Source organism: Hesperophylax consimilis, chromosome 4 (assembly GCF_061612785.1).
Source record: "Hesperophylax consimilis isolate HC1 chromosome 4, BYU_Hcon_1.0, whole genome shotgun sequence".
Classification (NCBI taxonomy): Eukaryota; Metazoa; Arthropoda; class Insecta; order Trichoptera; family Limnephilidae; genus Hesperophylax; species Hesperophylax consimilis.
In genome coordinates this window covers 23,486,147-23,501,361 of record NC_142839.1, presented here as the reverse complement: position 1 = coordinate 23,501,361, position 15,215 = coordinate 23,486,147, and the positions used below count along the sequence as shown (strand labels likewise).

General features: G+C 36.0%; 1 protein-coding gene across 1 annotated transcript in view; it reads left to right on the top strand.

Moving 5' to 3' along the window:
- eys (eyes shut) overlaps window positions 1-15,215 on the top strand; it is a 96,204-nt gene that overhangs the window by 66,521 nt on the left and 14,468 nt on the right. The window contains exons 2-5 of the mRNA XM_089631321.1: window positions 8,023-8,200; window positions 11,631-11,779; window positions 14,192-14,422; window positions 14,982-15,095. Of these exons, the coding sequence (XP_089487447.1) occupies window positions 8,046-8,200; window positions 11,631-11,779; window positions 14,192-14,422; window positions 14,982-15,095 (649 nt within the window). The 5' untranslated portion in view covers window positions 8,023-8,045. The remainder of the gene's footprint in view (window positions 1-8,022; window positions 8,201-11,630; window positions 11,780-14,191; window positions 14,423-14,981; window positions 15,096-15,215) is intronic.

Sequence of the window (15,215 nt, the reverse complement as noted above, 5' to 3'; positions counted from 1 at the left end):
CTTTGTTGTATCCCTCTGACTCTCTCGCTGGAATGCTAGGACCAGATCGTCTAGACTCATCGCAATCGCAGATCGCAATGGTGGTAGTAGCACATAAACTGCTCAACGGACATATTTGCAATCCTGATGTTCTGGAAAGTATTACGCTTTATGTCCCAGATAACTTCACCGGAGCTAGGCAACACATGCTTTTTATTTTTCCAATATGCGTGACTAACCTACCAATGATCATGCCTTTGGGGAGAATGACTACGCTATTAAACCAACTATCTTCTGATATTGTTTTCATTCAAACCTCAGTGAAATCAAAATTAACATGAGTATTTTTTTAACGCGAGGCTACATCGCAACGTATGTGTGTTATTAATTTGTAATGTTACTGGAATCACTGTTTTGCACAGTAAACAATACATAAATAAATAATATTATATTGGCTTTTTTCATTGCATTGTCTGTCTATTTAAGGGGAAAAGTATCGAAATTTTGTATACCCAATAATTGGCTTTTAATTATGTAAGCGGTTATTTGGATATTTGACCAGCAGCTAAGACATTCTTAGAGAAAACATTAGCGAAGGGATTGTCGGTGGTATCAATATCAATTAATTGCTATTTTTCATACTGCCTACCCCGATTAAAAATAAATTTGTGCACGACACAAAAATGGCTTTGCAGCTATCATAAATTAAAAAGTACTTATCAACGACCCTTTTCACCTCTAGTCCTTCCTTTCGCTCGTATTTCCACATCGTACCACGGTCAATGAAAACTACCATAGTTCTACTAACTAAAGGTAGTGGAATTCTAACCCATTTAACGAAATACCATTTTTGTAAACATGTTTCTATTATTTATTTTAAATACACTTTATACTTTCGCTTGCCAGCAATCGTATAAAGCACAGAACCATTTTGTTTTTAGATAAATCGGTTTCCATCATTTCTAGTACCTAACACATCACCCCTTATCTTTCATCGTGTCTTCAGTCTCTGGTCCTCCCGCCCCCGACGCGCCAACTCGTAAATGCTTTATACTCAATTAATTCTGGTACGATTAGCGCGGCTCGGCCCAAGTACGCATCGGACGCGACCCTTATCATTATTACTCCTGCGATTGGACCAGACTGCCTGTGTCCATTATTTATACTCAACGCGGACACTTGGAAATAAACATCGCTTTCTTCACTACGGAAACAAACATTTATCACTTATCGTTAGGAGACCCGCGTAATTATTTATAAGCATAATTGTTATGAATTACAAACATAGATTTTAAAATATGATGACCGGATAAATAATCAAAATGATAATTCATCACATCTTTAAAAAGTTATATAAAGTCATGGAAAGTGATGAAACAAAAACTTTATTAACTGGGTTAAGAAGGTTAGGTTATGTTAGTTTTAAATTTTATTTTTTTTCATCGTTTCTAATGACTTTATATCACTTTTTAAAGGTGTGTTGAATTGTCGATGTGTTGATTTATCATGGAACCTTAAAATATATGTGTACTTACAGTAGTCCCAGTCATCGACGGGAAATCTTCCTTCTCTCACATTTTGCATGTAACGAAAAAGACAGAAGATACTAGAACGATGGCGTCACGTACAACCTCTATCTGGGACTACTATACAGTTATCCGTCTTACTTATTAAATTCTTACGTACCGGTTCAGCGCTGGTGCAATTACGTCTGGTTTAAGGCTGTTTTAACCTTACCTACGCCCTGGTAAATCAAGTATTTCACTACACCTATCTTACGCTGACTGACGATGACGCTGGGCGTCAGTAATGCTGTGTTCGAATACGCTCCCATACACTTCTTATCGCTGTGCTCGAAGGACATGAGTGTAATTTCAACCCACGATCAAAGGTCTTCTGCTTCTTCGCCTGCCTCCTACCGTCCAGATTTCGACAAAGGCCTCCTTTTGTCTTTTTTTATTTTTTTGTAATTCTTAACAGCTCTTACTCATCCGAAGTCGACAATCTACTTAAAGACAGCCCACTTCTTTCGCGGGCGACCTCTGTTTCTCTTGCTCTTTCAATTACACAGGTGATGTTTATTTACATTCTAGCATCACGATCATGCATTGTAAATATAGTTTTGTATTAGTGATCAACGAACCGGTGGATGCAATCTGTTACCCATAAAATGATAATTATTTGACTAGTCCATAGTTAGTAATAATATAGATCATTGTGGAAATATGTTATAATTTTTCACAGCGCCCTTGATGTGATTTAGCACAAAAACTGCGCTATACAAATCATCCAAATATTATTATTATTGAGCTCTACCAACATTATCATTGATCAGCATATTTTAACTTGAGTGAGGCTATCGCACATAATTATAAATGTTGTTTCCTATCAACAAACCTAACCGTAAACCTAAATACCGATTTGTTTTTCATTTCCTACTACGCTCTTACAAAGGTTTTTGTCATTGCAAATACATTGTATAAAAGGGACAATTATAACGACTTAGACCCCAATCTGTAATAATGAAAAAAATTGTACAAATTGAATAAAATAAATAAATAATACAATCGAGAAGCCGCACATCTAAAATGACTCTGTAAAAATGCCATTACGGCACACGTGTCTTTTTCTATAAAATATTGAAACGATCGTAATGAACGTTATTATATGGTACTTTTATGGATAGGAACTTATTTTCCTACGTCGGGGTCGAGGCGAGGGGAGATAATTTTTCTGATTTTGCCGGTTCAATCAATTGAAAATTGCTGATTCCCAGTTTTGGTTCAATTGCTGAATTCCAACTTGAAGCTACGACTTAACTGTAAACCACAGAGTTGGCAAAATGTGTAGGAATTAAGTTATGTGGGATTTTTTTAACTCCTCGGGCTGATTTGTTACCCGCCGAGTCAATATGTTCGCTTTTCGGATCAGCTTATGTCTCATGGAAATCGTTGTGTCTCCTTTACCGTCATAGTTAGAAATATGAACTAAGCCGTGTGAGAGAGAAAACACCAAGCTTTATAAACAAAAATAGAAGTTAACTACAAAATAATTAGAATGTACACCTCAATGAAACCAAACGTTCCGACCGGATTTCGAGAAAAAAAAAACAAATTAATTATTTTTACATGAAACAACAACTTTTTTATGTTTGATATCAAAATTAAAAATACACATTTTTATTTCTATAATATTTTTGCGAACGAACCAATTGTAAGCAGCGTTTCGCGCCATTTGCGGTTGCTTCATTCCTTTCCCACAAGTTGTGGTTCAGTTCGGTAAACGTAGAAAGAGTTTTTAGTTTTCGGATACGCTCAGAAATATCCCATCTAGTTTTTATTGAGAAGCAGAAATACACACAAATTCTCCGACTTTCTGACAGCATATTTAATGAATATAACGATCAATATGCCAGAGGTCTGAACGGATAATGATCAGATCAGGATCAACGTAAAATAATGTTACGCCATGCTTTAAATCAAAGGTTCCCAAACTTTTTTGCCCCGTAGACCACTTTTTTTTTCAGTATACCCCCTGCCTGCCGAATATTGAATTTTTCTAAAACTATTAACGTCCCATATGATATACATTTATTTTTTTCGTATAAAGATTCTCTTCCCTTGCCTGCCCTACAACCGGGTGGCGATATAGTTCCTCTGTTTTTGCATTGTGCAGACAGGGGCGCCCTTGTGATGGTGGTATTACACCAAATGAAAATGGAGCAGGATAAGCAACGGGAATTTCTTTCTGTAGCTGGCCCTACAGAACTGCCCCTTAAGTTCTTTCTGTAGCTGGCTTATTTCGATCAGTTCTTCTTGTCATATGATATCAGATTCTTCAACATTCCATTTCCACAGTCAAAATATCCTCAAACTTAGTTTTGAAGTCTGTGTGAAGTACATCTAAATGTTGAACGTCATTATTACCCTGGACGTTTTTCAAAAACAAGTTGAGGAAATGTGCAATGTTTTTGTTCAATATATTAATTCTGACGAGAAAAGGAACGTAGACTCTATTTATATACCTCAATAAACAACTTTACGATATATAAACGTACACATATCAAAAAAGTAATTTCTCAGTCTATTATAAGTATTACGTAAACTGTGTTATTTGTGTTAGGTGTATTGTGTCATTTACGGAACTCATAAATATTGAGTTGAGGTAAATGGGGGTCCGCTCGTATGTACCCCCATTTGAATCTCGTGGACCCCCAAATTTTTTTCTCGCTGATATAGACCCCCAGCAAGCCGATATCGACCCCTGGGGGTCCATATAGACCACTTTGGGAACCTCTGCTTTAAATCGAGGCTTTTCTGTTAACTTTGTAGAACTGCATACTACATTTTAGTAAGGAATATAAAATTACTCTATTCGAAATATTTAAATAGTGTTCAAATGATGGTAAGTAAAAAAAACATTAAATTTGCGGAACATGTAATGTACACGTTTTTAAAGTTATTTGATATATTTTTAAATATTGTCGACTTACTTCTAAAAACATTTAATTAATAAAGTGACAACATCATAAACATAATTAATTTCTAACCAAGTTAAGCAAGAGAATAATTAATGTAGCAAAACTCTAAGCATTAAACCATTTTTACAGCGCGAAATTAAAACATAACGCCATAAGCCGAGAAACGCCCGAGGGACTAGCGCATAAATTAAAATGAAACACCTTATGTACTTATACAAACCTGGCGTTTTACATTTTAAACATACATATTTAAACAAACCTGGCATACTTTATATTACATATTTATTCAAAACTCCCGCCTTTGAAGAATACCGTGTCGCGAGGCCGACGTCCTCCTGATTAAGTTTTTTTTACGTAAATTCCCGAGAAACAATAACAATGAATAAATTAGTCTGTATTAATTTCAAACTTGGTTGAGAATTTTCCACTGGGAGTTTTAATCCTAAGCCTTCTGGTATAGATAAAAATGCGTATTTTAGTGCCATCGTATCTATTAAAAAAATTTCAAAACATTGCCTTTATTTTTTCACTTCCTACGAGGATGTAAATTATTTTCAATTTTGTGATTTTTTGCAATAATTATCTCCCGAGTAAAAATAATTAAAAATTAAACATAGTTGATTGAAGTACCTACTAGTACATATTGAATTATTTTGCGTGTTGGAAAGGGGCCGTTCAAGTATTATGTAAGCACTCTAGGGGGGCAGGGGGGTCTTTGCTTTGCTTATTTTTGATGACATGGGGGGGAGGGGGGGTCGAGATAGTGATTACGTCAGCACTGCTCAGCAGTAGTTATTTTTTTACACATTGGCAACCCACACATTGTCTATGTTTGAAAACCGAATACATATTCGAGGATTCCCACGAATAATTAATACTTTTAGGTACTCGCTTAAAAAACAGAATACATTAACAGAAAAATGCATATAGGTACCAATTTTTACGTAAGCATGGGAGGGGGGGGTAAGAGCTTTGCTTACTTTTGGCGATAAGGGGGAAGAGGGGGTAAATAATTGTAATAAATCTGCTTACGTAATACTTGAACGGCCCCAAATAAGCCGACGTAGCTTAGTGGTCCAGAGCACCTGACCGGACATCATAAGGTGCTGGTTCAATTCCCGTCGGCAGCATTTATTTTTACTCAGGAGATATTTTCAATTTGTATTGATATTTCAGGTGACTAATTATTGCTTATAATAATTTGTTATCATTTGTGCTATGCATAAAACCTTGTCTTATAAATATTAGTTTTTCATAAAAAAAAATTTTTTAAATGATTAATATTTTACTAACATGACGACGTCTTTACCAATATTCGTGGTATTTTCAAAGTTCTGTAATAACGGTTTACTAAGAAATCAAAACCTCTAATAGCGCCTACATGGAGAATACTTACTGATGTAAAATATTGTTAATTTATTAAGAATCTCTCAAAATTGTTCTTATTCCGATTAAAAACGGGACTGCAGGCCCCTAACGAATGAATTGACAGGTTTCCTAAACACGAATGTGTTATTGCGATGTCCGAACACGTGTTCATAATTCTAATATTTTCGCATTTCGTCATTGTGTACTATCAGGACAAACGCAGGTACATCCTAAATGTACTGAAAGTTTATTAGAAAAAATTACTCATTTGTCTCCGTGTATCGTGGTTACAAGGAATACATTTTCGATCATAATATAGTGCAGTACATTTTATAACCAGTGGCGGCTCGTGACTTCTGGGTGCACTAGAATGCTAATAATAAATAAAATGGCATTATTGATGAAAATGATTTATTTTTATTTTCTAAAATTCAATTTTTTGTATGAAGATTTTCAGAAAATCAGTGCAGTGCGCTGCCAAACTGAAATTGAATGAAAATCTTCATTCAAAAAATCTAATTTTCGAAAAGAAATAAAAAAACGTTTCAGGCTACAACCAACATCAATAATGCCATTTTATATAATATTAGCATTCTAGTGCACCCAAAAGTCACGAGCCACCGGTTACAACTATTATAAATCACCTAATACACTGCTTGTAGGCGAACGTTGATAATGTATGAATATATATGTAAAACTTACATTTTTCTCCACGGGTTAACGAAAATCGGTATTCATGGGAGTCCTCAGTATTCATTATTCTCGACTTTTCATGTAGTTCAAATCGTTAATTGCTGACACGTTTCAGCATTTCTAACCAAACTGCTGACGATTTCGGAACATCAGATCTATTTTAGGACTAGAATGTTCTTATATTATGCTTTCAGTAACGTTTATGAATTATTCGTTGATTATTGATTACAAAACCTACGTAAATTACATGAATGCTATTTATATCACTGTTGCTTACGATAAATATTCGTAAAATGTTCGAAAAACTTATGCTTATACTCTCTGCGTCATACGATTATGTTTAATTTATTTATGTGAGCATGGTAAGTGGTAACATGTCTAGGTTAAAGTCGTGAGAGCGTGGTAAGTGGTAACATGTCTAGATTAAAGTCGTAATATGAAAATATTAATGAGAGCGTGGTAAGTGGTAACATGTCTAGATTAACGTCGTAATATGAAAATATTAATGAGAGCGTGGTAAGTGGTAACATGTCTATATTAAAGTCGTAATATGAAAATATTAATGAGAGCGTGGTAAGTGGTAACATGTCTATATTAAAGTCGTAATATGAAAATATTAATGAGAGCGTGGTAAGTGGTAACATGTCTATATTAAAGTCGTAATATGAAAATATTAATGAGAGCGTGGTAAGTGGTAACATGTCTATATTAAAGTCGTAATATGAAAATATTAATGAGAGCGTGGTAAGTGGTAACATGTCTATATTAAAGTCGTAATATGAAAATATTAATAAGAGCGTGGTAAGTGGTAACATGTCTATATTAAAGTCGTAATATGAAAATATTAATGAGAGCGTGGTAAGTGGTAACATGTCTAGATTAAAGTCGTAATATGAAAATATTAATGAGAGCGTGGTAAGTGGTAACATGTCTATATTAAAGTCGTAATATGAAAAAATGAATGTGAGCTTGGTAAGTGGTAACATGTCTAGATTAAATTGGTAATATGAAAATGTTGTTGTGGAGTGTAAGGTTAAAATTTTATTTATTTATGTACAAAACTGACGATAAAAAATAATGATTGAAGGATTTCAGCCATTCTAAATGATACCAAACTAAACCACACACACTTATTTAGACAGGCATATTAGCGTATTTCTTGATCCTGAAATAACATCTATGCGTAGGTCCTGAAATAACATCGAAATTACCTACATCTTTGCGTAGTTACTTAGGTCCTGAAATAACACCTTTGCGTAGTTAAGTAGGTCCTGGAATAACATCGAAATTACATTTTTGCTTAGTTACTTAGGTCCTAAAATAACACATTTGAGTAGTTGCGTAGGTCCTGAAATTACATATTTACGTATATAGGTAATATAAGCTCGTTTTGTGTTACCCGGTATGATGTATTAATGAGTGGAAATTTGAATCTCTCTTGTTTCATGTGTTTTAAAAAAGAATAGTTGATAACTAATTAGGTATTTGTTTGTTTGTTTCAGCCCTCGGGCCGTGGCCATGTGACATGAGGGAGTGTGTGAGGGAGCGGGCGGAGTGGGGGGCGGGGGCGCTACTGGCCCTGGGCGCCGCCCTCCTGGCGCTGGCAGGGGGCGCGCTGGGCGGCCTGGCCTGCCTCAGCAATCCCTGTCTGCACGGGGTGTGCATCGATGACCTCAACAGGTGACTGATTATTAATTTCCACCCAGTTCAATGACCAAAGAGAACACGGTAGAAAAGTGAGGATAAAATAACTATTCTAACTTCACATATTATTTCTTCAACAATTGCAAAACCACTTTGTGGCGTCATTTTGATTTAAATTAAATAAATCACTTATTTAATCAAAGAGGATCGACATGATTCAAGACCAGTGGTTTTTCGTCAGGATAAAGGGAGTGACAGATTACGCTATAAGTTCAAAGCGTTTTATATAACTCCATGTTGCTCGCCATACAATCCTATACATACCTGTCACACCTAAAAAAGACAAAGATATAGTATTATAAGTGTGGGCGTGGTGATGATATGCGCTGTGATCTGCTAGCCAGGCTTTATTTGAAAATTATATCAGAACAATTTACGGAGCGCCGTAAATTACGCGACTGTCATCTGTCAAAGTGACAGATCCCATACAAAGAAATGATATTCCACGGCAGTTCCCCAATTGATCTGACCCCCTTTCCTAAGGAAGATTATAGCGTATTGTATCACCCCAACACATAATACGTACATGCCATACCGAAATTATGCGCGAATAATATAGCGTAATGTGTCTAAGGCTTGAACGTATAATGAAAATTAACCAAAAATAGACAAAAATATTACAATGAGCGGTGATTAATCAGTTATTATTATATCGTCGCATTAATTCGTAGACTGCGTAACTCCAAATTTTTCGAAAATACGTTTTTAATGCCATCTGGTGTTAAAATTAGTCCCGCATCGACTAGTAAAACTCGAAAATTTAAAAAAAAATTAACCCTTTAGATAAACACAAATTAGGAAACTGCGTAAAATCATGGTGCCATTTTTACTCGCGAATACTTCGAAACTCCTTAATTCAGTATTGGCCGGTGAGCCGTGCACGCTTGTTGTGTTTTTGACTGAGGAAATTTATTTACAGTGTGATAGTTTTATCGTGAAATTAACTGAGATAAGTTGATTAATCAATTTTGAACATTTTATAACCTTAATTTTAATTGTGAAGTCACGAATAGCGTTTTGTATCTGTAGTCTAAACTGACGTCTTCTGCACCGTGTGACGCTCTCCCGTAGCTCTCTTGTTTTATGTGCCTCTGCGGTTGAGTTCACCGCTTTTACAGTGGTACCTGCTTATCACCACACGCCCTCCTGATGTCATCATCACTGCATGAATTGATTTAACTAACCCGGGGCCCTTCGCGTCCTACCTAATAGGTCGTTGTTCTGTGATTATCTCTTCTTCAAGGTCACCATCTCTTTGCAAGCGGATCTCCTCCTGATGCATATCCGGATCCGGTTCTTCACTGTCCTCTTCAAACAAACCCAAAATATTGACGGTGGAACGTGCGGCAATTCCATCTCGTCTCTCCTCAGACACAGTCCGTTCTCTGTCAGGCATCTTCCGCGGGTCAAGCACATGTCTTGGTATGCCATCTACTTCGATGTTGTTGACTGAAGTAAGTCCTGTCACCCTTTCACGCACGATGTGCATCTCCCATCTACTGGCTTAACCGCAAGGAGATCGCTCACTTAGAACTCAGTCAATATAAGCCAAAGATTGTACCAAAACACTGCCTGCAGGGGATCGCTTCCACTTCTGGCTGCAGTTCTCTTAATTGTTTGATGATTTCGTTCAACTATACCGTTTCCAGCTGGTCGGTATGCCGCGCGAAATCTTTGACGAACATTCCATCTCTTACACTTATCTGTAACACTGTAGGAACAAAATGCAGTACCATTGTCCATGAGAACTACTTTGGGCGGGCCTCTTTCCCGAAACACTTCTTCCAAATGTCTGATAATCGAAGCTGCATTATCTGACTCGATTTCCCGCCACACGGCAAATCTACTTGGACCCCAATCGATAAATGTGAGTAAACATTTCCTACCAAAATGAGTAACATCAACTGCCAAGCGACTCCAGGTTGTCACAACATTAAGATTACCCGCTTCATGGGATGATGGCGGAGGGTCAATTGTCCTGCATTGTACGCAGGAACGCACGCATCTATCGACGTCCTTTCTTCTCGCCTCGGGATCGACCAGCCGGGCAAGATGAAGCGTTCACTTTACTCCAAAGTGATGCTGAGCATGAAGAGTTTCTACGCAAAGCACATGTTTGCTCACCAGTTCCACTTTCAAGTCTCTCCCACCTATCTTCACACTCTGAGGAGTCTCTTTCACAACGTTTCCTGTCATGGCTACTCTTTGCCCGGGTCTTGCAAACCCTAGTAAGTACATCAGTTTTATTTCTACAGGACAACAAGGGTGATCGACAATGTCAGATCAAATTCTTCTACAATCTCCTTCATCAACTCCAAGCATCACTTAACGAGCATCTCTGACACGACTACTCCCGGTCAGTGTAGATCTCACCCAGCACAAAACCGTCGCCGAATCTGTAATGATCTCCAGAGTTTGAAGATTTCACTTGAGAGTCAGATTTAATCCCTTAAGGAAGAAAAATTACCAGCATTTACAAGACTTAAAACAGACATTAGAAAAGGATTACCACTCCTTTTACGATAACCTTCCGCATCATTAAAATGCATCTAAATAGACTGCCTCGACATATACATACATTGTTGTGTTTTATTTTGTTAATGTGAAATTCCTATCTCCCAAATTTTCCGCTAGGTTGTTCATAAAACTGTTCGCAGAAAAGTATGTATCTTTTGTAAAATATGTATCTCCATTCTCGGTTTTTATGTAAACTTCCTAACTCCGATTTGAAATAGAAAGCCTTAACTTACAAAAGTTTAATGATTGAAAATAAATTTCGAAATATATTATATGTTCGAAACATAAATAAAAAGAATGAGCCGTCTTTCATTTTTTTTCACTGCGAGGTTTTTTGTGCCTCCTGTAAAATTTTACATTTGGTGGTTATGCATTCTACGAATTAATGCGACGATATAAAACAATTATACATGTTATCATAAAATAGGCAATTAGTTTATATAACAAACACTTTTATAAAATAACACATTTGTGTGTACATCCATAACTTTCCCCGACAAGGAAGAGGCCCTGGGTTCAATTCCCAGATGCAACCAAATCTATTTCTGTTTCAAATTTTTCGTTTGAGAGTCGTTAATATTCAAGAAACTAATGAGCCCTTAAAAGAGCATCAGTGTGATTTTCTAAGAATAACGTTGAAGCCAAATCTAGGGTAAAGAAAACTGCCTGGCTATGACAAACTTTTGAAATGATTTGTACGCAAAGTAATAAAATGAATAATTTTAATTTATTTTTCATATTGTTAATGCAATTATAACAGCTTATGAGTTAATGGGTGTTTGATGCAGTGGATGGCGGCTTCAAATTGTGCTCGATTAGCTACGTCCAAGACCATTAAGGTTCATGTTAATATTGTCTTCATTGATTAAATATAGAATTTATTGTCCAGTACGTATTCGTGCTACTGCATCGATGGCTACACAGGAATACAGTGCCAGACTAACTGGGACGAGTGCTGGTCCAGTCCCTGTGAGAACGGGGGATCCTGTATCGATGGGATCGCAGAGTATAACTGCACATGTCCAGAAGGTTTTGTTGGTAAGTTCAAATATACCAAGTATTTAGGATCTGTAGATCCCGAGGCTGAAGCTGTGTTGTGGGCCCTGGTTGGTCTGGGGGAGCAATCCATAATGATTTTTTTTTAATAATTACTCTGCAAAAGTTGCATCTCTGAGCAATTTTCTACCTAGAAAGAAACATTCTAAATTTATTATCAAATTGAAGAAAATTTTACTATACCACATTTATAAGTCGAGGAAATGATGAATTGAAAATCATTAAGGCAACATATTATTTATTAACATTGCTATTTATTTATTTTTATTTAAGTACATAAAACAGGCATGGTGCCCAAAAATTTACATACATGGATGTTTAAATGCATAATAATAACAAAAATAGTAACAATATGAATAAGCTAAATATGCAGAAGTAAATAACAAATAAGAATGGGTAAAAGGTAAATACAAATATGTTCATAAACGATTTGTTATTGTCACACCTGTACTGGTGAGACACTGATTAGGTAGGTGCAATGTTGCTTCTCTTTAAATAAAGGGCTTCATTACAATATCAGCTTAGTATGATTAAAGGTAATACGTTTTTTTTAAGTGTTTAATTTAATTAAAAATGTCTATTTCATTATTAGAGCCATGTATAATGTTTTAATTTCTTAATGTTCGCGGTACAGGAGAAAAATATCCTGTATTTGTGTGGTAGGCTTTAATATAGAAAATGTCTTTCATCCTCCTTGTTGATTTTCTTGATGGTATATTGATGTTAATTTGGGAAAAAATGTTTGGTGTATGTATAATTTTGTGTAGAAGCAGTACGTTAGAGAGTTTACGTCTGACCGTCAGTGAGTGTAGTTTATAGTGCAAAATTCGGTCATTATATGTTCCAAATTGACCAGATAAACCTTCATGATAAGCAATTACATGGGTTAGTTTCCTTTGTATGGATTCAATCCTATAATTATGAATCTCATAATTGGGAGACCAAATTGTTGATGTGTATTCGAGAATACTTCGCACAATTGATTTATATAATGTTAAAGTTAATTCTGTACCTTTAAAACAATTTGTGATTCTTAGCGTTAATTCTAATACTTGTGATGCACTTTTTGAAATTGTATCTACATGTTTATTGAAGCTAAGTGACGAGTCAAATGTCACGCCTAAGTCTTTGATTGAAGTTGTTTTTAGTAAATGGATATTGAATGTGATATGTGTTTGAGAATTTATTAATGTTCTTTGTGAATGAAATTACGGCACATTTGTTTTCATTAAAATATAAATCATTTAGTGTGCACCATTCATGAAGTGATGATAAATCTTTTTGCAAATCGGTGCAATCTTCTAATGATGTAATTTTTTTGTACAACTTATGAACAAAAAAGAACACAAAGCTGAGATTCATGTCCATGTTCATGCAAAAATCAGTATTTTTTTTTGTTTTTAATTAATCTAAAATAAAATGCATTGATAAGAAATTGTACTCAATGGACTTAACTTTACTTGGAAATAATTTAATGACTCATTGGTTTGCGCCTACACATCATACTGATGAAGCTACTAATAATTTCTTCACAACGTAACTTTAAACAATTTGTGGTGCGGGCCCATATGCTGCAGCCTTGGTAGTATGCGCCCAAATACGTCCCTGACTCCATGCGTTAAAAAACCCATTTTTCAATTTCACCCGGTTTTGAATCTGTAACCTTTGAAACCGGATCCAAAACTCTTACTGTTCTGTCACAGAGCTCACTTAGATATACAAATATATGACAACAACAAAAAACACTTTAAACCGTTTTGCACACATACATTCTACACAATAAGTAACTGATAAAAAAATTTTTTAATCACATTGTCATAATGTATAAGAAAATGGGAGAAGGGTTCTATTTCACGAAAGTCACTCCACACGATCCTGGTGTTGAAAAATAAAACACATTATTGTTTATTCCTACACTATCGGATAGTGTACGCATGACACGGGGGATGTCAAAAATCTAGAATTCTAATGAGAACGGAATTACCACTACACTTTATGACCGTGTGTTTTTTTTTACATGATCAACAGATTTTGTTCAATGAGTGTTATTTAAATTTTCCTAATACAAGCTGGTGCTTGTAAAGGAAAGAAGTTCTCATTATTTTATAATTATTATTTTATAATTGTTATTTTATAATTATTATTTTATAATAATTTTTTTATAATAAGTAATTATTTTAAAACTGTATGGGAAAACAAACATAAAAAGTAAAAATAAAGGTTTTAAAAGGAAGGATAATAATAACACAGAAACATGAATGACAATTTTTAAAAATGACAAAAGTACGTTACATATTAATAAAATGAGTTTTTCACAGATATTATTTTTATGCAAGATTAATACAAACGTATGGAAACAACAAAAACTCACATGGCAATTTAATTTATTTTCAGGACTCAACTGCGAAGAAGACTTTGACGAATGCGTCACGAACCCTTGCCAAAACAATGGGACATGCCAAGATGTCCCAAACGGCTACGAGTGTCTCTGCCTGCCGGGCTATTCGGGTCCCCATTGCGAGGTGGACATGGCCGTATGCAATACCACGGAGGAGGCCCGCTGCGACAACGGGGGCAAGTGCGTGGAGGGTCTCGGCATGGCATTTTCCTGCCACTGCACTCCAGGTGAGTTGAACCGAATTGTTACAAGCCAAAACTATGGGACATGTCAGGACGTCCCAAATTGCTACGAGTGTCTCTGCCTGCCCGGCTACTCGGGCCCCCCATTGCTAGGTGGACATGGCCGTGTGCAATACCACGGAGGAGACCCGCTGTGACAACAGAGGCAAGTGTGTGCTGGGTCTCGGCATGACATTTTTTTGCCACTCACTCTAGGTGAGTTCAACCGACTTATTACAGGCCAAAACCAGGGGACGAGTCACAATGTCCTAATAGGCTATGAGCGCCTCTGCCGGGCTACAGGGACCCCCACTATGTGAAACATTAGCAGGGCCGGCCCTGTGCATGCACAATTAGTAACTACAGTCTTTAATTGATGGATATGTTTAAAAAATGTTATTTAAAAAAAAAGCATTAGTTTGACACTGAAAAAAAACTTTATTCAGAAATATCCCGGAACTAAAAACTATGAGCACCATTGACTTATTTTTACCTTTTACATAAATATATAAAGTTTCATCCAATTATTGTGTGTTAAAATAAAGAAAGATATTTTTTCTTCTAGGATGGGAAGGAAAACTTTGTGATCTGTCGATAGATGAGTGCGCTTCCTCGCCTTGCCAAAATGGTGGACTTTGCATAGACCAGCATGCTGATTTTATATGTGCTTGCACATTTGGTAATACATTTTATCAATTCAGACCAATAGAATAATAAAAAAAATATTGTGAATTTCCAATACCAAACAGCTCCTTTTAGCCCCTGGACTAAAATAGCAGTTCTGGGAAATTATGGCTAC